This window comes from Oreochromis aureus, linkage group 20 (genome assembly GCF_013358895.1).
Source record: "Oreochromis aureus strain Israel breed Guangdong linkage group 20, ZZ_aureus, whole genome shotgun sequence".
Classification (NCBI taxonomy): Eukaryota; Metazoa; Chordata; class Actinopteri; order Cichliformes; family Cichlidae; genus Oreochromis; species Oreochromis aureus.
In genome coordinates this window covers 37,491,939-37,515,419 of record NC_052961.1, presented here as the reverse complement: position 1 = coordinate 37,515,419, position 23,481 = coordinate 37,491,939, and the positions used below count along the sequence as shown (strand labels likewise).

Below are 23,481 nucleotides of genomic sequence, written 5' to 3'. Positions count from 1 at the left end.
AAGCAGAGCTTGTCCAGCCGGAGTACTTGATGACATGTAGATTAGCTTGCACAAAGATGATGAAAGCGTCAGTGTTAAAAGAGCTTGGCGCAACGTGCCGAGTATTTTTCTTTTATTTGTGTTTATATTAAAAGCAGCATTAAGAGATTGATGGCACTGCTGCAATATTATCTTCAGCACTGTGTGAAAGGTCGCAGGGGCGGTGACAGAGCGGAACCAGCATGTTTAGCTGGTTTTGACTCTGCGTGGATGAGTTGAAGATTGACTCGTGATATTCTTTTCAAATGTAATGAAGCTTTCATAGATCTGCAGTGCCATCTTTGTCAGTATTCTCATAAACCTGCACTCATGTAGCGGAGGTGCTACATGAGTGCTAAAAATGATCAGTGTAGTTTTCCAAAGCTGTGCGGGAAGTCGTCATCAGTCGTTTTAGCCCGTTGCTCTCTGTGTACTCTTTCCACACTGGCAGAAACGACTTGACATCAGGCTCATGTTTTCCTAATAGCAGGTATCAGCAATAAGAAGCAGTTATTACCCAGATATTACACGGAGCCTGATTCATTTAAAAGAAACTTGCTTAGTGTTGATTTACCAGCACTTTGTGGTTCGAGGCTTATACTTTATATGTCACATGTTTGGGAAGTTATTTTGTTACAGGTTGTAGTATTATAGTATTATACCCTGTATCAAGTTCTCAAAAGAGAAGAGTATTCAGATATGAATACTAAATTTTATATTGAATTTAGATACTGATTTGCAACAGTATCCACAAACTGTGCCATCTTTGCCTCCTCCAGCTGACACAAACCCGCTGCTCCTCCTCACTAGTGGCTGCAGTAGTTAACCTTTATCACACTAAACCAATACTTCAGGATGATGTTCAGAAGTCAGTATTAAACAGTTATCATAACTGTTAACCTGGCTTACTGCACCCGTTAACATTAACCCTTTTACTATTAGTATTTTACCTTAAGGCCACTGAGCAATTCATGTAACAACTATTCAATTCAATTCAGTTTTATTTATATAGCGCCAAATCACAACAAAAGTCGCCTCAAGGCGCTTCATAGGTACAGAGAAAAACCCAACAATCATATTGTGGCGGACCACCAGATGGCTCCACTCACACCCAAGTTGAAGGGAAGAGCTGGGTGGAGATTTTGGCGCTTACTGTATCTTAAGTTCTGAGAGACAGTGTGGAATAAACAGTTGGAGTGAGACACAGGAACCTCTCGTGTCGTTATTTCTTACCTCCACATTGGTGACCCCAGTAGCGAACATGCTAAGGCTCGACGACGAAGCCAGCTCCGCCTGGAAGCATCGGCTGCCGCCGGATTTGCACCTCCGCCGATGGCTGCGTTTGCTGTGGCGCTTAAATTGCCGGATTTTTGGCTTCACGATCCCCTTCATGGTTCGTGTAACGTAGAAGCTCAGTTTGCTCTTCGTGGAGTTTCAGCCGACGATACTAAATACCACCATGTGGTGGCTTCTCTTGACCCGCTGTCAACCCGCCGCGTGATGACTCTCCTCCGGGACCCTCCAGCCCAAGGCAAGTACACCGCTCTCAAGGCGCTGCTGCTGCGGCGTTACTCCCTCTCTGATGCTGAGCGAGCCGAGAAACTCCTTTCCCTCGCGGGCCTGGGCGACGGCACCGCCCTCGAGCTCATGGAGAGCATGCTGTCCTTGCTGGGCGCGGATGATGGAGGATTTCTCTTCACCCACCTCTTTCTCCGACAGTTGCCGGCTCCAGTGCGCGCTGGCCTTGCCAACTCCCCGCTATTGGCCACGAAGGATTACCGCTCTCTGGCGGAAGAGGCAGATCGCATCCTCCTTGCTACCAGGAGTTTCGGGCGCCCAGGCGGTTGTTCAGGACTCACCAGTGTTTTCCCCTGCCTCCTCACCGATGCTCCAGGGACCCTCCGACCGCCCACGGTGGCCGGATCGCGCTGCGCGGCAGCACCGCGGAAAAGGGCTTTGCTTTTATCACCAGCGTTTTGGAGCGAAGGCCCGGCGCTGTCTCCCGCCTTGCAGTTTCCAGACCCAGGGAAGCGGGCATGTCAGCGCCGGTAGCAGCCGCGACCGCTGGCAACAAGGAAAGGCTGCTTTTCTTAGAGGACTCACGCTCGGGGAGGCGTTTCCTGGTGGACTCCGGCTCACAGAAGAGCCTTCTTCCCCCGGCTGGCTCGGACGGGCTAGCTGAGGGCTGCGGGCCATTGCTAACAGCGGCTAATGGCTCTCCCATCAAAACCTTCGTGAAAGGTTGGTGACTGTTTGCTTTCATGACCGTGACTTTCAGTGGAACTTTGTTGTTGCTGCTAGCTCTGTGCCTATAATAGGCGCTGATTTTCTTTGTGCTCACGGACTGCTGGTTGATGTTGCTAACAGACGTTTAATTGATGCTGTGTCATTTTCCTCATTACCCTGTTTTACTCGGGGTGCTCAGCCCGTGGTGCATGCTAACTCAGTGGATTCGGGTGACGTTTTCAAAGTTTGCTTTCTGAGTTTCCCTCGCTCACTGTCCCCACTTTCTCGAGCACTGTGACGAAGCATGGGGTGGAGCATTACATAACTACAGTAGGGCCCCGGGTTTCGCGCGCGCGTCGCCTCGACCCTGCTAAACTGGCTGTCGCTCGGGAAGAATTTGCCACCATGGGCGCCTGGGCATCGTGCAGCGTTCGAATAGTGCCTGGGCTTCTCCTTTACACATGGTGCCTAAATCTGATGGTCGGTGGCGACCTTGTGGGGATTTCCGCCGTCTTAATAACGCCACGAGAGAACGACCGTTATCCCATTCCCCACATCCAAGATTTTTCCGCCCATCTTGCAGGGACCTCTGTTTTTCGAAGATCGATTTGGTACGGGATATCATCAGGTTCCCGCGGCGGCGCGGAGGACGTCCCAAAACCGCCGTTATTACACCTTTCGGCCTTTTCGAGTTTCTGCGCATGCCGTTTGGCCTGAAAGGTGCCGCCCAAACCTTCCAGCGGTTGATGGACTCTGTCTTGCGCGGGCTGCCCTTTGTTTTTGTATATCTTGATGATATACTGGTAGCCAGCAGCTCGAATGAGCAGCACCTGTTCCATCTGCGTCAGGTTTTTCAGCGTTTGACGGAGCATGGACTGATTATTAATCCGTCTAAATGCCAGTTTGGGTTGCCCGTTCTCGATTTTCTTGGGCACCGCATTTCCGCTGAGGGCGCGGTTCCGTTGCCTGACAAAGTCCGAGCTGTTTCGAATTTCCGCGTCCTGCAAACGTTAAAGCACTGCAGGAATTTTGGGGATGGTGAATTTTTACAATCGTTTTCTCCCAGGGCGGCACATCTGCTGAAGCCCTTTACGGGCGTTAAAGGTAAGAAGGCTAATGACGCCGTCGACTGGTGTCCAGAAAGCATCCAAGCGTTTTCTGATGCTAAGTCAGCGTTAGCTAATGCTGCCCTTCTGGCCCACCCGTCCCCTCAGCGCCGATTGCGTTGACCACCGATGCGTCGGACATAGCGGTGGGTGCGGTGCTGGAACAGCGAATCTCGGTGTCTGGCAACCGCCGCTTTTTTCAGCCGTGACGCTGCGTGACAGCGAACGCAATTACAGCGTTTTTGACAGGGAGCTACTCGCGCTCCACCTGGCGACTCGCCATTTCCGTTTTTTTCTCGAGGGTCGTCACTTTACCGCATACGTGGACCACAAACCCTTGACGTTTGCCATGTCCAAGGTTTCTGATCCATGGAGTGCACGCCAGCAGCGCCAGTTGGCAGCCATTTCTGAGTTCACAACAGACATTCGACACGTGGCTGGTAAATCCAATCATGTGGCTGACTGTTTGTCCCCGGCGCTGGTTTCTCCTGTCTTTCTCGGCATAGACTACTCCGCCATGGCTGCCGATCAGAGCGGTGACCCGGACATCCTCGAGCTTAAATCCACCCAGACGGGCCTCATACTGGAGGACAGACCCATGCAGGACGGTGGTCCTTTCCTGGTCTGTGACGTTTCCACCGGCCGCCCTCGCCCAGTGGTTCCCGTTTCCTGGCGTCGTCGGGTTTTTGACTCGGTACATGCTCTCTCTCATCCGGGGTCCGGGCCTCTGTTAAACTGGTCAGCTCTAAATTTGTTTGGCCAGGCCTTCGCAAATCAGTTAAGGAATGGGCGTCGGCGTGCATTCCCTGCCAGCGTGCGAAGGTTCATAAACACATCAAGGCGCCTCTGGAGCAGTTCTTTATACCGCAAACGTTTCGATCATGTGCATGTCGATCTGGTGGGTCCTCTGCCGCCGTCACAAGGTTTTACGCACCTTTTGACAGTTGTTGACCGGACCACCAGGTGGCCGGAGGCAGTCCCCCTGGCATCCACTACTGCAGCAGTGGTGGCCAGGGCATTTTTGTCAACCTGGGTCTCGCGTTTGCCCGCCCGCGGACATTGCGTCAGACAGAGGCCCCAGTTCATTTCCGAGCTTTGGTCGGCCATGGCTGATGGACTGGGGCTAAAGTCCACCGCACAACCGCATACAACCCGCAAGCTAATGGGATGTGTGAACGGTTCCACCGGTCGCTAAGGCTGCTTTTCGTGCCTCCTTACAAGGTGGCAATTGGGTTGACCGCCGCCCCGTGGGTTTTGCTTGGGCTGCGCTGTGCGGTTAAGGAGGATCTCGGCGCTTCCCCAGCTGAGCTCGTGTTTGGTCAGCCCCTCCGCGTGCCTGGAGAATTCTTGCCGGAGAACCCTCCTCCTGCTTCGATCCATCAGTGCTATCGCTCAACCCACTTTTGCGCCGCTTCGGGTTCCTGGTCCTGTGCACCATTGCGTGCCTGACACTTTTGTTCCAAAGACTTTAGAGACTGCTAAGTTTGTTTTTTTGTCAGGCACGATGCCCACAAGACACCGCTGCGGCCGCTGTATGACGGCCCATTCAGGGTTATCGAACCGGGCCAGAAACATTTTGTTTTGGATTTTGGGGGTCGAAGGGAGACTGTGTGTGTTGACAGACTTAAGCCTGCACATGTTCTTCCGGACAGTAATGTAGTGCCGGCCCAGGCCCCTCGCCGTGGCCGCCCTCCTTCAATGGGGTTGACAGACTCTGGTTTCCCCGCAGGACTACCCCGGACCACCAACGTTTGAGCCTCCTTCTGCCTTTCCTGCTCGCCTTCACCAGCCTCGTTCACAGGATGGACCTTCCTCTGCCTGTTCTCTCCCTCCCAGGTTCAGTCGTTCGGGTCGTTTGCTTAGGCCCAGGGTCCTGGACTGAATAGAGACCTAACTGTGTGTTCAAGGGGGGGTATGTGTGGCGGACCACCAGATGGCTCCACTCACACCCAAGTTGAAGGGAAGAGCTGGGTGGAGATTTTGGCGCTTACTGTATCTTAAGTTCTGAGAGACAGTGTGGAATAAACAGTTGGAGTGAGACACAGGAACCTCTCGTGTCGTTATTTCTTACCTCCACAATATGACCCAGTCTGAGCAAGCACTTTGGCGACAGTGGGAAGGAAAAACTCCCTTTTAACAGGAAGAAACCTCCGGCAGAATCAGGCTCAGGGAGGGGTGGGGCCATCTGCTGCGACCGGTTGGGGTGAGAGAAGGAAAACAGGATAAAGACATGCTGTGGAAGAGAGACAGAGATTAATAACAGATATGATTCGATGCAGAGAGGTCTATTAACACATACTGAGTGAGAAAGGTGACTGGAAAGGAAAAACTCAATGCATCATGGGACTAGTGGACTGTAGTTAGATAAAGGATGAATAATTGGTGCTGGCTGAATCGGCTGTAGATGGAATATTGAGCCGTGACAGAATGGATTAGGTATACGTGGAGTCCCAGGTGGGTTGCTGGCTGTCCAGAGCAACTGGGGAAGTGTAACTGAACTGAGCAGGGAGTCCAGAGTGTAGAGAACTAGTGGGAGCGATAAAGAGTGAAATCAGTGCAGAGCAGAAGAATTAGATGAGCTGAGGGGGAATGAGCTGTAGACTGAGGAGGGTCAGCATGGATGGTGGATGAGAGAGAAGCTGCAGGGGACAAGATGAAAATCTTTAAGTTTTCTACTTTTACAATATTGTTTTCAAATTTGTTTCTGATTTAGATATAGCAGTTGTGAGGTCAGTGACTGCTACAGTCTTTCACAGTGAGCACTCTTTTTAAAAAAGAAAAAAAAAAAAAAACTTTTTTATTTTAACTTATTATTATTTGTACTACACTTCATCCAAAGTTCATTTGTAACTTTTCTATAATACATTTTTAGATGTTAGATATTTTGTTGTTTGTTTATTTTATTTTTTTGTTCACTTGTTTATTTAGGTTCTTTAAGTTCTAAAATCACAGAGCCAGCCTTCTTAGTAAGTTTATTCAGTGTGTTACTTTTACCAGCTCTGATGCTGCTGCCCCAGCAGACCACAGCAAAGAAAAAGTACAGTAAGCTTACCACAACTGACTGACAGATAATCTCCATCATATTGCTGCCCATGTTGAAGGATATCAGCTTCCTTAGCAAATAGAGCCTTCTCATTCCGTTCTTGTTTTCATGCTTTGTGCTGGTCATGCACTTCACCCTGTAGTGGATGTGGACGCCCAAGTACTTGTAGTCCTTGTCCCAGGATAGACACGGACTGTGTAGCCGTCCTCTTCCTTCTGAGGATGACCATTTAATTTGGTCTTTTTCACATTTAGGAGCCATTAGTCTGAGAGAGGGAAACAAGGCTGTGCTTAAAAACACACAGAGAGCAGATTTAAATTGGCCAATGATAATATTTAAATGAATCAGCTAATCAGCTGTCAGAACATCAGCCACGTTACCATAATGACAACATTATTTGGCTTGGCGCTTAAAGGCTTATAAGACCCAGACTGTAAATGGTATCTGCTTGATTTAGAGATCAAGAAAAGAAGCTGCTCTACATGTGCGTTCTGTGCTGTGAAAATGTATTCAAAGAGAGAGAGGGTGAGTGAAAAACAGCTGCTTTCTGCTTTTCTTAAATCAATCTAAATATAATAGAACTGCATCAATCACTGAAATGGCACTCCTTTTATTTAAATGCCTCCAGATCAAAAAGTATACATCTGTTGGCTTTGAAGAGCACCTTGTGGGAAAGGGGACACAATTTCCTACAATTTGAGGGTCAAATGATGGCTCTAGATTACTGTACAATATAAAGCGCCTTGAGGCGACTTTTGTTGTGATTTGGCGCTATATAAATAAAATTGAATTGAATTGAATAGATTGAAAATTGCGGATTCCCCTGCAGGTTGAAGAGAAAAATGTAAATAGATTTTTTTTTCTGCCCAGCTTGTTGCCTAAATCAGTCCATTGCTGTCAGGTTGATTTGGTGTGGAATGACCTCTCTATGTCAAATGTTTGGGAGGAAAGATGCCTAGAGTAAGAAGACTGACAGATTTTATTAACAATAAGCCATGCCTCAACGGTTGTTTTGGTTTCTTTATTAGAAAAATGGTGTGAGAGAGTGTGATAATGATAATTGTAAAGAAAACAGTTTTTGTTTACAGCAAATAATAGGCTGTCACCAATGAAATGGTCTTTTAAGGCCACCCCTGGCTAGTATGCAGTGCACTATTAGACGAGTGATGGCCGAATTCCTATTTCAGACAGCTTGTCAGTCCAGTTTGCAGTAACAAAGTAAATGTGTTTGCACTGAATAATGTGTCGCTTTTGCCAAACATACTGGGTGTGTGTGATGTTTTATCTCTCTAGTACCATGTCTCTGGTATTTCCACGACTCAGCACCAAAACATTTCATAGCAAGAAGGAAAAGAGAATCATGGCGGAAGTGAACGCATCACCGCTTAAACATTTTGTCACAGCAAAGAAGAAGATCAATGGGATCTTTGAGCAGCTGGGGGCTTACATCAAGGAGAGTGCTTCCTTCCTGGAAGGTACTACAACGCCGAACACACACTTACCCCTTTATTACACCTAAAAGTCACAAATGTAAAGAGTCTTGCTTGAATTGATATTTTTCTGTACTCTGTCCAAACTACTTGGCCATGCCTATCAGTGTTGCAATGCTTTCCCAACTTGTATCTTTGATCCTGCTACCTTGCGCTAGCCAGTCCCAGGTAACCTTTGTGCTGTCAGCTGGGATAGACTGGGATAGACTTATTTTATTTCCCTGCAGTACAGATAGCATGACAGCAGCCTGCATGCTTTTTGTCATAGAGACGCTTTAAACCTGCTGTGGGCATGTAGTACAGTCAGAACATTACTTGGAGACACAAAAAGACAACATGGAGCCTTGCATTCATTAAGGTCAGCCACAGAAGTAGCACATTCTTCAGTTTTCAAATGCATTTGGATGGATGGATTGATCGATCAACTGTGTCATGTTTATGACATAAGCGTCAGACCCCAAAATCCTGGGGTGAGGGGGGGACTAGACCAAGTAAGGCTTTCATATCATTTTTTAGATTGAAAGTGAAATCATATAAAATACTGTATTAATTAAATTGCATTAATATTTAAAAATATAAATATAAAAGCTTTTTTCACAAGCCAATAAAAATGTACATGGGCCAGTAAAACTCTGAGGGTTGTTAGGAAAGACACCAAATTATTATTAATATTAATTAACATCTACACCAGGGGTGTCCAACTCCAGGCCTCAAGGGCCAGTGTCCTACAGGTTTTAGATCTCACCCTGGGTCAACACACTTAAAACAAATGATTAGTCCATTACCAGGCCTCTGGAGAACTTCAAGACATGTTGAGGAGGTAATTTAGCCATTTAAATCAGCTGTGTTGATCAAGGACACATCTAAAACCTGCAGGACACCGGCCCTTGAGACCGGGAGTTGGACACCCATGATCTACACCGTCATGACATCTGTTTTCAGTAGTACTAAAACTTGCCTCCTTTTAATGTCAGAAAGCCTTCGGGGATTAAGATGTTTTCTTTAAAAAAATGTAATGTCAATATGACATGTACATACAATCCAAGGTGTTTTTTTTTTTTTTTTAAACAGATGTTGTATGCAGTTAAACTTTACAACATTGCATTTTTTTAAAATAGAAACCAATAAGCAGTTTATTCTGTAAGAGCTGTGTTTTTTCCTCATTGCTCATTAATTTTTTTTTAAAAAAGTGTCTTATCCGATTACTTGATTAACCGATGAATTACTAAAATAATTGATAGTTGCAAGCCTAGTCTGTTTCACACTGAATTATTTGAGTGTGCTACATCCTGTAGACCAGGGGTCGGCAACCCTGGGCAGGGTTAACTGATGGGACGACCATAGCTGGACTGGTTGTCCATAGCTGGACTGGCATACCGGGTGCCCGATGGTGATTTTTCGTTTTTATGGGCCGATTATGTATTTATTTATTTGTAACGGTATAAACAATGATAGGTGGTGGATTGGCCAGATGCTGGTCGATGTGTAAAAATAACTCAGTTGTTTGGTGGTGGCTATGGTGGAGCTGCCACAGAGGCCAGCAGGTGGATGAGGGAAAGGGGAGGAGCAGAGACCCGAGGCAGCCGCCGGTCCGAGTGTCAGGTGAACTGAACTTCAGGTATGTCTTGATGCATTCTCAATCGTCCAGGAAAGTAAATCTCCAAAAGTTGAATCTGTTCATCTGGACGTAGCGTTTTGTGGGAGAAACATTTTGTCACTCATCCAAGTGACTTCTTCAGTCTCAGCTGACTGCAGGTTTCCCCAATCTTATAAACAGTACATTTGCATCTTACAATGCTGTGATTGCAACCATTCCCCAAATCTCTGTGACTGGTACTCATGGCCATTGATCAGTGGTGTTTGATCAGTGGGTTTTGGTCAGTGATTGTTGATCAAAAACCACTGATCAATGGCCATGAGTACCATTCAACGTTTCTCCCACAAAACGCTACGTCAAGATGAACAGATTCAACTTTTGGAGATGAACATCAGGTAAGAAGTTATGACCTGCAGTCTATCTGGGTCAGATATAAACCAAGTTTAGGTGGAGTTTATTTTCGTTGTGCTGACTTTTTACCATCAGTTACAATAACTCGTACTGCGTACTAGCTAGCATGACGGAGTTACTATACAGCTGGGCGGGTGCTATGATGTTACTGATAGTGAACTTTATTTTATTCATAAGGTTAGTTAGTAAAGTTGCCAACCGTCCCGTAAAAAAATCATCCCGTATTCAGAGAAAATATTACGCGTTTCGTATTGAGCTGAAAAGGAACACAGTTTGTCCCAGACTTCAGCTAGAATGGAAAAAGACACAAAGCTGGAGTTATTCTGCGTCTTTACGCTGCACAGCTGTTTCTTCTTCTCGCATTCTCTCCCCCTCCCTCTCCTGTTGCTACTTCAATCATGAAACTGATCAATGAGCAGCTGATCAGCTTTTCTCTCTTGTTTGTTTATCGCCCACTTTGCGCCAGAAAGAGGAAACCAGCGGATGTCGCGCTAAACAACAGCAGCACGTTTAAGCTTGATCAGCTGTTGTTAGAATTTATTTAATATTAATTTCTAGTATCAGCTGATGTTTGCTGGAGCCACAGCTGTAAAAGCTGCTGGTCATGATGTCGGTTTGGATATGTGGTGAGAGGGAAACATGAAGATGAAACCAGGAGATGTCCTTACTGAATCATCAGAGCTGAACAGGTGATGGAGAAACAGGTTTACCTTTTAGGTGACATGGATGAGTTGAAGGGAAGTTATGAACTGTTTCTGAGAGACAAATAACACCAGGATCCTTTTTTTATGTAGCTGTCAGCTGGTAACTGTGCAGGGGCGGGTCTAGCAAAGTTTTGCCAGGGGGCCAGGTAGGGCATTAACAGGGAGAGGGGGGCACAAAGAAATACTTTCTTATTCTCATTTAAAATGTCTAGCTTTTAATAAATAATTATCTGAATCTTACAACCAAAGTTTTTATCTGACGTAAAATGTATAGAAATCATACATTTACCAACAAGACAGTGTACATCACTGTCACCGGTCTCTAGTCAAAACGCCCGGGCCAATTTTTCATCCCAGTCCAGCCCTGGGCACGAAGGGTTAACTGATGGCACGACACACAGTGAATTAATCTGAGAAGGTGCATTAAGAAAATAAATGGCCGGGCCAGCAGTGCACATCGCAAATTAGCTTGCATAGACACATTAGTTGCCGCTTCTTAATGACGGTATCTTAGCTAACAACCCCAACTACCAGATTCAACTTTTAATTGGCTAAAAATAACTTAGCCTACCGGTGAGAGGGACGTTGCTAGCTAGCAGTTTTTTCAAGCGATGTTGAAATTTCCACATTCCAACACTTCAAATGCTTCAGGAGCTGCCCGCTCAGGGCGGAATTAGTACTGCGGAAATACACGGATACATCCGTAGACAGAATTCACAATGCGTTTTAGGGACTTTCAGGTGTATGGACCAATGTTTTCTTTTCTGATCAAACCAGAAAGCTTTAATGAGCAGCTGGGTTTGTCTCGCATTAACTGGTTGAGTTAATGCCAGTTAATGCGACATCGAAATGCAGCTGATTGAACTGAAAAGCTTGACTCTGTGGGGGTCAAAGTTTGCAGAACTACGAACGCAGATGGAATCCACAGCTGTGCATGTTCATGGAGCTTGCATTGTCACCTGCTGGACATCACTACCTGACAAGTTTAACTGTCTTCAGAACATTGCAGAGGCCTTATTGACAGTTTTTGGCTCTACATATCTGTGTGAGCAGATTTTCTCTCACATGAGTGTCCTCAGGTAGCCGTCTGAATGCTGGACACTCGGAGACCTGTGTCTCTGAGTGGGAGACCAGAGATCACATTAACATGTGTGTCCCTGTATTAACAAACATGCCATATTGGCCCAGTTTATTTTTCTTATCATTGTTGTGAGGAGACCATAAATAGCATTTGCATTTTCTGTTGTACAGTTCATTTGCTGTTATGGAGTTCTTGTTATGGATAAAAAGTCTTTTTTTGTTTTAAAATAGCTGATAACTTTTCACTGATAGCTGCCAACATCTGCGAACAAATATAATTCTATAAAGTTGTTCTATATAGTGTGTAACTGTTCATATAGAGCGTTATTAAATTTATTGCTAATGCAATCATATGGCATATTGACTTCTGAGGAAATTTTAGATGGCACTCATCATCAGAAAGGTTGCCGACTCCTGTTGTAGACGATAAGCTGTGGCTTATAGTCGGGGCACACTGAAGTTCACAGGGAGTGGTCAGTAAAATTTATCAGCACCAGCCTGAGACACAGCACTACACAACACAGGAAACCAGTTAGATTGACAAATCCAATTAACACAGTAAGATCATGTTAAACACAAGCACATGTCTGGAAAAAGACAAAGAAGATCTCAAAGAAAGCGTTAAAAGCCTGAAATTATTATAATGAGTGTATACAAGTCAGGGAGCCACGCTTCATCCTGACACCCAGCCTCCTCCCCGCCTGAACCAAAACCTCTGATAATCTGTGGCTGGTTGCTTAGTGTGTTTTGAGTGTGTGTTCTGTTGTTTATTCCACAGCCATTACTGCTCACAGAGTTTGAATGAGGTGGTCTGTCCAGCGTCATACTATTTCTTTCTCAGTCAGGCCTTTTTTGTCATTGAAGGTCTGTGTTTTGATCTTGAGAAGGCGGCATAAATCACTTTGAATGAATATGATAACTTTCAGCATGAAAGCTAACCTCTGCCTGATGACTTTGATTTATTAGATGCATACAAAAGTGAAGAGCTAGACCCGGTTGCCACAGAGGAGCAGGTCCAGGAGGTCGAGGGTTATCTTGCCAAGGTGACCGGCATTGGAGAAGTTCTAGCCCGCCGGCATATGAAGGTGGTTTTCTTTGGAAGGTATGTACATGTTTTTTATACCCTCTTTTCACTCTAGTTGTTACAGTGTTTATCTGACTGAAAATGACTGAATCAGTTTTTGGATTATTGTGAAAATAGCTTTAAAAAAACCTGAAAGCTAAGCATTAAACTCCAACTTAAAGTAAGTGCGAGTTTATTTCATGACTCGAGGTAGAATCGGGTTAGACGCTGATCACAGCTTTGATACATGTTCTTCAGGACCAGTAATGGGAAGAGCTCAGTAATCAATGCCATGCTGTGTGACAAGGTTCTGCCATCTGGGATAGGACACACTACCAACTGCTTTCTGAGGGTGGAGGGCACAGATGGGAATGAGGCCTTCATCCTCACTGGAGGCTCTGAGGAGAGGAAGAACATAAAGGTGAGCAAAGCTGACTTAGTCAACTCTGTGTGGCAAGGAAGCTTCATATCTGACTCTCATGTTGTCTGTGGTTCCAGACAGTGAACCAGCTGGCCCATGCTCTCCACCAGGATGAAGATCTGGATGCTGGCAGCCTTGTTTGTGTCATGTGGCCTAAGGCCAAGTGTGCTCTGCTCAGGGATGATCTAGTGCTGGTGGACAGGTCAGATACATGTTTTGTGGAATCATTTTAGGGGTCTTGCAAGTAGTTGAGGCCATTTTTGAAGTCCAGTTCCATTTCCAGAAAATGTGTGGTCCCATTGAAAACGTAAACCAAATTGCAGTGATTTGGAAATCATTTGAAGTGTGTGTGATAGTCCAAAGACAAGTTATCAGAGTTGGAAAACTGAGAAATGTGTTCTTTTAAAATATATGTTCTATCTGAATTTGAAGCCAGCAACCTCTTTAAAAAGGAGCTGGGACAGGGGTTATAACAGACCTGAAAAGCTTTGTCATGCTTTTCTCACAACTAACAAACTTGGCTGACGACCTCCAAGGAGCCTCAGTTAAACACCACACCCTCGCATACAAGTTCTCTTTCAGCATTTGCAGTGTTTGCACTTAAAATTTGGATTTTGTGAGTTAATTATAATCAGAAACACAGCTGGCGGTACAAGAAGCTGTTTTGTATTTATTTAGCTGCCCCCTTGAAATCTAAGCTTTATTCTAGCATTAAAACTACATGCATGACTTCTAAAACCTTAAATTTGATCAATTTAAATTTGCAATGGTTACTCTGTGTGCTCAATTCTAACTCTGGCATAGCCTAATAAAGAACACCACAGCGAAATGAACTGACTGAACAGTTATTAATGGTGATAAATAGCCTACAGATGTAACTGATCAGTCTGCGTTGTAGTAGCTGTAAACAGTGTAACAGACTCAGCAGCACTAGGAATACACAGAAAAGAGATTTCTGCATTTCCTGCATCATCAACTGAATGCTTGAAAATCTGTATGACAGTTTGCGCCCCTATAGCTTTACAGCAGAGCTTCATTCTGTTGTTTTAATTAGGTAACACTCAGCAGGTTGCATATATGAAAGTTTGCCTCAGCAGAGAATGTGTATAACAATTAAAGCACCTTTGAAAATGTGGCATTTCAGACAAATTCAAACAGAAGCTTTCAGAATACTGAAAACTTGCTCAAGACTCTGACTTAAAGTTGGGCTCTAACCCTTTCATGTTTCTTGTAGGTGACTGACTAGCTTCTTAGTTGCTTTTAGAATGTTTTTAGTTCTCGTCCAACCATAACGGCAGTTGGCTCTGCATTCGGCTGAATCAGAACATCAAAATCCTTTTGGTCCAGAGCCACTGGAAGCCATCCCTGCATCTGCAAGTCCGTCCGCAATTCACAAGAATCTCTACTGCACCCAGACAATGGAATCAAACTTGCATACAGAGATCACCTGATGGTCGGGGCCATATTTGTCAGTTTATTGGGACCAACCTGTGAACTGTGTTGGATCAGTGATGAGCTACTACATTGTCTATGGGTTTTCTTCTTTTTTGTTCTTAATGTTGATGCCTGGGAATCCTCATGACATCAGCTTTTCCTGTGTAAAACAGTGTCACAGCACATTTAGTCAAATGTTTGCCAGAGAGAGGAGACAGAGAGAAGACACAGTCAGTGCACGTTGAAGTACATTGTTGCTATGGGACTTTGACAGAAGCTGTGATTGAAGGACCTGTAGTGGCCACAGAACATCAGACAAGTGAAAACCAGGATGCGAGAGAAGGTTTAACATGCTTTTGCTCCTGCTGAGGTAGAGGGAAGTGTACTCTCTATGGAGGAGCACTAAAAGGTCACCTGTAGCTTTTGATCCTAGTTTTTCTTCCTGAGACCTTTGGGAAGTTGACCGTTGACCGAACCAGGGGTGGGAGATCAGTGCCTCAAATTTATATCACAGGATATCAGGGAAATTTGTGATGATGCTGAAAAAAAGAATGGATGAGTGATTGCAGCTCACAGACAGCAGCATTTATTAATGCAAAAATAAAGAATGAGCTACTCTCATTGATGGCATACTGCCACGCTGCCAGTCTGAATCTATGCCTTACGGTGCCAACAGCAGCAGCATTATATACAGTGACACAGTGTAAGACAGCTGTGAACACAAGTAGCCTGGGTAGTTTTTTTTTCAGGAGAAATCTTTTAACAGTTAGAGAGAGGATACTGTGGATGGCATCATGGTAGTCTGTGGGATGACTTAGGAAGTCAAGAACCTTTTTTTGATTTCCAAACTGAGTGAAGGCAGAGGCAAGAGTTAAATGGTGGAAGCTGAAGTAGCAAGAACGTTGTGCAGAGTTCAGAAAAGAGGTGAGACAGGTAGTGCTGAGGGCAACTGCAAAGGAGGAGATGCAGAGTGTTGGTGTGACAGAGGAGGATTCTGGGATAGTGTGAGATGGAGGCAGATGATCTGCTGTGGCGACCCCTAAAGGGAATATCTGGAAAAGAAGGCGGCGGCTTAGTTATTGAGACTGTAGGTGGCTGACTTTACGGGGACTGGAATGATGTTGGCTAACTTGAAGCAGGGTGAGACCGAGGCTTGTCTCACTAAAATGTCCCAAACCGTATTTCTGCTTCACTATAAGAGTATTTGATATTGGATTTAAATTTTCTTTATAGTGAAAGTGGCTGTGGTGACTTGGCGAGGACTCCGGTTCTATTGTTTAATATCATGTTTCCATCTCAAGCCCAGGGATTGATGTTACCACAGAGCTCGACAGCTGGATCGACAAGTTCTGTCTGGATGCTGATGTGTTTGTTCTTGTGGCAAACTCTGAATCCACACTGATGCAAACGGTAAGAACTGCATGAAGAGATGAGGTTCAAACAGGACTGTTGATGATGTATCAAAGCAGTCTGAGAGATGTAAACAGATAGACGGCTGAAGCGCTGCAGTGAGGGGATTGTGTGACACTGCTGTGCATTGGGAACATTTTGCTTATATGGTGTTTTTCCTGTCAAAAGTCACGTGTGAGGAAAAGACATAATCCAAGCAAATAATTTCTTTTAACAGGCACAGGTATTCATGCTTTGCCGCCAACACAATTAATTCAACAACTAACATGTGTAGAACTCTGCGGCCTCGTGCACAAAGAAGCCTGGTTTTTGCACACTGCTGCAGTTTGATGCTCTTGTGGGTAGCTGTCTGCGCTCACAGCTGAATCCTGCTCGCTCAAATGAACTCACTTTTGACTGTTAGGATGCAGGCATTTAATTGCATGAGTGCCAATGAAAACATGCTACCTTGAAATTATTTGCTTGGATTTTTGTTTTGTTTTTTGTTTTCTTTGTTTGTTTGTTTTTGGCACATGACTTTTGACAGAAGAATAATTCTATAGTTGCCGTCAGGAAAGATCATCACAGATGAATCCAAAGTATTCCAAAGGATTCTTTTTCTTAGACGAAAGATTTCTGTCCTGATAGGTCTTATCCAGAGTAACAGTGCCTCCTTCAATAATGCCTCTTTGAGTATAAAGAAATGTGAACCTAACATTTTTTGCCAACCATTTGTATTTTCTCATTCACGGATTCCTTTTTTTCAAACATTAGTACATTTTCATCCTGCAGGAGAAGTCCTTCTTTCACAAGGTCAATGAGCGACTTTCCAGTCCCAACATTTTCATCCTTAACAACCGCTGGGATGCTTCTGCCTCAGAACCTGAATATATGGAGGAGGTCAGTTATGGTGCATACACAAAGCACTTCTTTATGGCTGTTGTAACACTAGCAAGAGTGTCCACTTCAGTTTAGCTTTTACCATTTGATGTCTCACATGGGACATTTCGGTCTCCTAACAGCTAAAGAGGTGTCCTTGTTGCTGTGGTGGGCAAATTTAAAGAAACAATGATGACTTTGTTAAAGTTGTGTGTGCATGAATGCATATTAGCTGTCAGGAGGTACCACAAATCTTAAGATGGTCCTTATTATGGCTTGTTGGTTACACACTAAAAGGGCACTGTTCCTGGAGAAATCACCTCAAAACTCTCAATATCTGTCAAAAGATTCATTTTTTAATAGATTTAATAACTAATTATTCGCTGTAGCTTTTTAAAATAGCCCCTCCTCTACTCTTACCTCTGCTCTGCTGTTCTCCAGATATGTTTCTTGTCAGTCTGTGTATCAATGTGTTAGTCTGGTGCTGCAGTGTGTCCTCTTTGCCTTGTATCAGAAGTTTCTAAGAGAGTTTATGAAACTTTTCTATTTAATTTAATTAATCTTAATACCATAAATGTATAAATCTGAATGTGGCATCACTTCATCGCCCAGAAAAAGCTTTGTTCTGGTAGGCTTTGCCTTTGTGATTCTTGCTAATTTAAGTGTGTTGTTGCTCAACCAGGTTCGTAGGCAGCATATGGACCGTTGCACTAATTTTCTGGTGGACGAATTGGGCGTAGTGGACCGAGCCCAGGCCAGTGACCGCATATTCTTCGTTTCTGCCAAGGAAGTACTTCAGGCTCGTGTGCAGAAGGCTCAAGGAATGCCTGAAGCAGGTGAGGGCACCAGTCTGCATAATCAAAGCACTGGAAAGGTTTGAATTTTGAAATATGCAGTAAAAAAAGTTCCTTGACAAGCTCTGGACAATGATAAGATTGTACCAGATCGATCGGGGCCCAGGTTGACAACTGCCTCTGGTGCTGTTGGCCAGTCGGAGGCTGGAAGGTACTGGGCTACTGTTGGCCGAAGACGAGACAGTGAGAGAGGAGGAAAAGCAGGATTGTGGAGGAGAGAGTGGGTACTTTAAGGACCATGACTGATGTGATGGACATTAGGAAGGCAGATGTTTTGTGCGTCCAGGAGACAGAGTGGAAGGGAAGTAAGGCCAGAAGCACTCTTTGCTTTTCTTTACAGCCATGTGACAAGGTTATTAATCCCGTCATGGTGCCACACAGCCAGTTGTGGGTGACTGTAGCTAAGGAGGTAGAGGAGGTCATTTATCTAATCGGAAAGGTCCAGTCGAAAGTCTGCATGCCAAAGCATCCTTAGGAGTACTACTAAACCCCAAGTTTCTCTCTGGTGCATATTTTGGAGGGTTAGGGTTAGATAAAATGTACTTGATGTAGAAAAAAGTCCTTGTATGAATGGGTGAATGAGGCATGTTGTGTTAATTGCTTTGAGTGCTCAAATATAAAAGTGCTATATAACAACCAGTCTATAACATAGTAGGCTTGACCAGTAACAATGTCATGTTAACAACATGCAGACTTGGCTAATGCAGTCCATTTTAAAGAGGGGTTGAAGTGCTGGTGAGAATCAGCAGAGATACATACAACTGTTTGTGTTACAGTTTTTTCCAACATGTAGACTGCTGTACCTCTACAGGCAGTCCTCTGTGAAACAATGAGCTGTTCTAGTCATAAATACGAAGTCTGTGATGTCCATGCAATGTCCATTTAAAACTTCAACTTTACCTTTGACTTCCTTGTAGCGTGCTGTTAGTTTTGTCAGTGGAGGAAAAAAAGGTGGGATGGGGTCACATTCCTAGATCCCAGTGTCTTAAACATTATTTAGTATCCTCTAAATATTTTACTTTCATATGGCACTCCTTGAAAAGCCTGTGTGTTGAATCATGTGTCGTTTGTTTCTCTGTTTGGCTCTGTTTGTGTTTTTACCAGCTTCTTCCTTTATGCAGCACTCAGCTCTGCTCACTCCCTAAAACCTCAACAGCACCATCTGGTGGACTGAAAATGCAATTGACTTTAATGTATAAATAAAAAAAAATCACAGGCACAGCACAGCACCTCTGCATACATATGTTTCTATGGCTATGTCCACATGTACACGGGTATTTTTAAAAACACAGATTTTTCTATGCGTTTGGGCCTTTTGTCCACATGTAAACTGCGTTTTCGGTCACTGAAAACTGAGTTTTTAAAAATTCCTGCCAGGGTGGAGATTGTTGAAAACTCAATTTTTGTGTTTGAGTGTGGACGAGGAAAACGGAGATTTAGGTCGCACAACGTCAAAGGTGTGCGCCGTTTTTGATGTCACGCTGTGCGCCACGTTATTGTTTACATTGTTTACATCGTTTACATGTTACATTTTTTTTCTACAATAAAAAAAGAATACTTTACAATAAGAAAAACTCAAAAACTTTTCAGAAGTACTAAAGGGTTTATGAACATACAAAACTCTTTCCCTCCCAGGCTTCTAGACTTCTGATTGGCCAACATTTCTACATGGTTAGGATGGCATGGATTGGCATGTTCTTGAAAGTGTTTACATGTGGACGGAAATATTTTTTTCAAAACTGCACGTGTGGACGGGATTTATTTATTTATTTTTTTTAACGAAAACAGAAAATCTCAGTTTTCAAAAACACCCGTGTATGTATGGACGTAGCCTATGACTGCCAGGTCCATAATGGTCTTTGATCACTGGTTGTTGATTAATGGTCATGATCATGGTTACAATTTGCACTTTATGATCAAGAAACTGACCAGGTAAGACCCCAGGTGCAGGCTGTGTAAAGATGCCCTGAGACAATCCAGCACATAACAGCAGGGTGCAAGATGCTAGCAGGCAGGGCATACATGGATCAATTCAATTCAATTTTATTTATATAGTGCCAAATCACAACAAAAGTCGCCTCAAGGCGCTTTATATTGTACAGTAGATAGCACAATAATAAATACAGAGAAAAACCCAACAATCATATGACCCCCTATGAGCAAGCACTTTGGCGACAGTGGGAAGGAAAAACTCCCTTTTAACAGGAAGAAACCTCCGGCAGAACCAGGCTCAGGGAGGGGTGGGGCCATCTGCTGCGACCGGTTGGGGTGAAAGAAGAAAAACAGGATGAAAGACATGCTGTGGAAGAGAGACAGAGATTAATAACAGATATGATTCGATGCAGAGAGGTCTATTAACACATAGTGAGTGAGAAAGGTGACTGGAAAGGAAAAACTCAATGCATCATGGGAATCCCCGGCAGCCTACGTCTATTGCAGCATAACTAAGGGAGGATTCAGGGTCACCTGGTCCAGCCCTAACTATATGCTTTAGGAAAAAGGAAAGTTTTAAGCCTAATCTTGAAAGTAGAGAGAGTGTCTGTCTCCTGAATCCAAACTGGAAGCTGGTTCCACAGAAGAGGGGCCTGAAAACTGAAGGCTCTGCCTCCCATTCTACTTTTAAATACTCTAGGAACAACAAGTAAGCCTGCAGAGCGAGAGCGAAGTGCTCTAATGGGGTGATATGGCACTACAAGGTCATTAAGATAAGATGGGGCCTGATTATTTAAGACCTTGTATGTGAGGAGCAGGATTTTGAATTCAATTCTGGATTTATCAGGAAGCCAATGAAGGGAAGCCAAAACAGGAGAAATCTGCTCTCTCTTTCTACTCCCTGTCAGGACTCTTGCTGCAGCATTTTGGATCAGCTGAAGGCTTTTCAGCGAGTTTTTAGGACATCCTGATAATAAAGAATTACAGTAGTCCAGCCTGGAAGTAATAAATGCATGAACTAGTTTTTCAGCATCACTCTGAGACAGGATATTTCTAATTTTAGAGATGTTGCGCAAATGGAAGAAAGCAGTCCTACATATTTATTTAATATGTGCGTTGAAGGACATGTCCTGGTCAAAAATGACTCCAAGGTTCCTCACAGTGTTACTGGAGGCCAAGGTAATGCCATCCAGAGTAAGAATCTGCTTAGATACCATATTTCTAAGATTTTCAGGGCCGAGTACAATAACCTCAGTTTGATCTGAATTAAGAAGCAGAAAGTTAGCAGCCATCCAGGTCTTTGTCTTTAAGGCATTCCTGCAGTTTAACTAATTGGTGTGTGTTACCTGGCTTCATGGATAGATAGAGCTGCGTGTCATCTGCATAGCAGTGAAAATTTATGCTATGTCTTCTAATGATGCTGCCTAGGGGAAGCATGTATAATGTAAACAGAATTGGTCCTAGCACTGAACCCTGTGGAACACCATAATTGACTTTAGTGTGTGAAGAGGACTCTCCATTTACTTGAACAAATTGGAGTCTGTTAGATAGATATGATACAAACCACTGCAGTGCAGTACCTGTAATACCTACAGCATGTTCTAATCGCTCTAATAGGATATTATGGTCAACAGTATCAAACGCAGCACTAAGGTCTAGCAGGACAAGCACAGAGATGAGTCCACTGTCAGAGGCCATAAGAAGATCATTTGTAACCTTCACTAAAGCTGTTTCTGTGCTGTGATGAGCTCTGAAACCTGACTGAAACTCTTCAAATAAGCCATTCCTCTGCAGATGATCTGTTAGCTGTTTGACAACTACTCTTTCAAGGATTTTTGATATGAAAGGAAGGTTGGAGATTGGCCTATAATTAGCTAAGACAGCTGGGTCTAGAGATGCTTTTTAAGTAAAGGTTTAACTACAGCCACCTTGAAGGCCTGTGGTACATAGCCAATTATTAGAGATAGGTTGATCATATTTAAGATTGAAGAATTAATTAATGGCAGGACTTCTTTGAGCAGTTTTGTAGGAATGGGGTCTAAAAGACACGTTGATGGTTTGGAGGAATTAATTATTGAAGTTAACTCAGAAAGATCAATTGGAGAAAAAGAGTCTAACTTAACATCAATGGTACTAAAAGTAGCTGTAGATAATATTACATCTGTGGGATGATTATTGGTAATTTTTTCTCTAATGATAAAAATTTTATTTGTGAAGAAGTTCATGAAGTCATTACTAGTTAACGTTAAAGGGATTGTTGGCTCAGTAGAGCTCTGACTTTTTGTCAGCCTGGCTACAGTGCTGAAGAGAAACCTGGGGTTGTTCTTATTTTCTTCAATCAGTGACAAATAGTAAGATGTTCTGGCTTTGCAGAGGGCTTTCTTATAAACCACCACACTATTTCTCCAGGCTAAATGATGATCCTCTAAATTTGTGACACGACATTTCCTCTCCAGCTTACGAGTTATCTGCTTTAGGCTACGTGTTTGAGAATTATACCACGGAGTCAGGTACTTCTGATTTGAGACCTTAGTTTTTACCGGAGCTACAGTATCCAGAGTCGTACGTAGTGAGGAGGTAAAATTATTAACAAGATAATCGACCTCTGTTGGAGTAGCGTTCAGGTAGCTGCCAGCCACCATTATCAAGTGGCTGGCATAATGTACAAGTCCCATGGCCACCACCTGACTGTGTTCAAGAATGACCGAGCTAAGATGCTGTGGGACTTCCAGATTCAAATGGACAAATTGGTGATGGCTAACCAAGATAGCTATACCGAATGACAGCAACAACAGGAAGAAGGAACATGAGAAACAGGAGAAGTACCAAGGGTTCAGAGAAGATGTGGAGGGTGAAGGTAACAGTGGTCCCAGTGGTAATCGGACCACTTAGCTAGGCGAGTGGCTCCAGCAGATCCCAGGAACAACATCCAAGATCTCTGTCCAGAGGAACACAGTCCTAGATACTGTACAGGACACTTAAAAACCCAGGCCTCTGGTAGAGGACCCAAGCTTGAAGGATAGACCGCTCGCAGAGAGTTTATTTATTTTTTTAATATAAAAATAAATAGATATATTTATATTAATTAATTATTAGATGAGATTACTGAGAAGTATTAGAAAATGTTTGATTTGGTTTATTCTTTGTGTTTAAATTGATTTTAATAACACAAACACGCAGAATTCTTGAGTCTGAGTTTGAATGGAGTTTAAAGTGAGGTGATAAAAAGTGCAAAACCCACTGTAGCACACATTCTTACTCCTGTGCTGTTTCAGGTGGCGCTCTTGCAGAAGGATTTCAGGCCAGAATGTTTGAGTTCCAGAACTTTGAACGGCGTTTCGAGGTAAGATCCTCAAAGCTAGAAATGAGTTTGTTTCTGTTATGTTATGTTATGTTTATGGTGTGATGCGCATGCATTAACCTGATCCCATCAGCTGCTTGCGCGGCTTGGTACACACAGTAAGGTGGCGTAAAAATCAGAGTTTCTGACTCCAGCTTGTCGGTCCGGTGAAGTACCTGTCACCCAACTTGAAACCCTAACCCTTGAAACAGTCTCGTCCACAGTCCTCATTCATAAAGTGTTTTACAAACCCGAACATTATGACCAACAGGGTGATTTTCCTTTTTCAGTGCAGCTAGCCAATGAACACAGAGCCAACTACTGGTGAAGAGGGAGACAGAGAAACTAGATATTCTTGATTTGTTACCATAAAATTCATTGTTGTAGCGAGGGACAGCACAACTGTGATCCTCTTAAACTGTTTTTTAGTTTTGTTCTTATTGACTGCAACCAGCCAACAAACTCTGGGATGTCATGTTTTGTACTGGAAAAAG

General features: G+C 43.9%; 1 protein-coding gene across 4 annotated transcripts in view; it reads left to right on the top strand.

Annotated features, from left to right (window-relative positions):
* Nucleotides 1–23,481, top strand: part of mfn2 (mitofusin 2) — a 38,681-nt gene that overhangs the window by 551 nt on the left and 14,649 nt on the right. For 3 of the 4 annotated variants that reach the window (XM_031740182.2, XM_039604304.1, XM_031740181.2), the window contains exons 2-9: nucleotides 7,687–7,868; nucleotides 12,642–12,777; nucleotides 12,997–13,159; nucleotides 13,237–13,361; nucleotides 15,895–16,003; nucleotides 16,775–16,882; nucleotides 17,544–17,697; nucleotides 22,923–22,990. In XM_031740182.2, the coding sequence (XP_031596042.1) occupies nucleotides 7,691–7,868; nucleotides 12,642–12,777; nucleotides 12,997–13,159; nucleotides 13,237–13,361; nucleotides 15,895–16,003; nucleotides 16,775–16,882; nucleotides 17,544–17,697; nucleotides 22,923–22,990 (1,041 nt within the window). In that variant the 5' untranslated portion in view covers nucleotides 7,687–7,690. The remainder of the gene's footprint in view (nucleotides 1–7,686; nucleotides 7,869–12,641; nucleotides 12,778–12,996; nucleotides 13,160–13,236; nucleotides 13,362–15,894; nucleotides 16,004–16,774; nucleotides 16,883–17,543; nucleotides 17,698–22,922; nucleotides 22,991–23,481) is intronic. The other variant, XM_031740183.2, reaches the window with a different exon arrangement.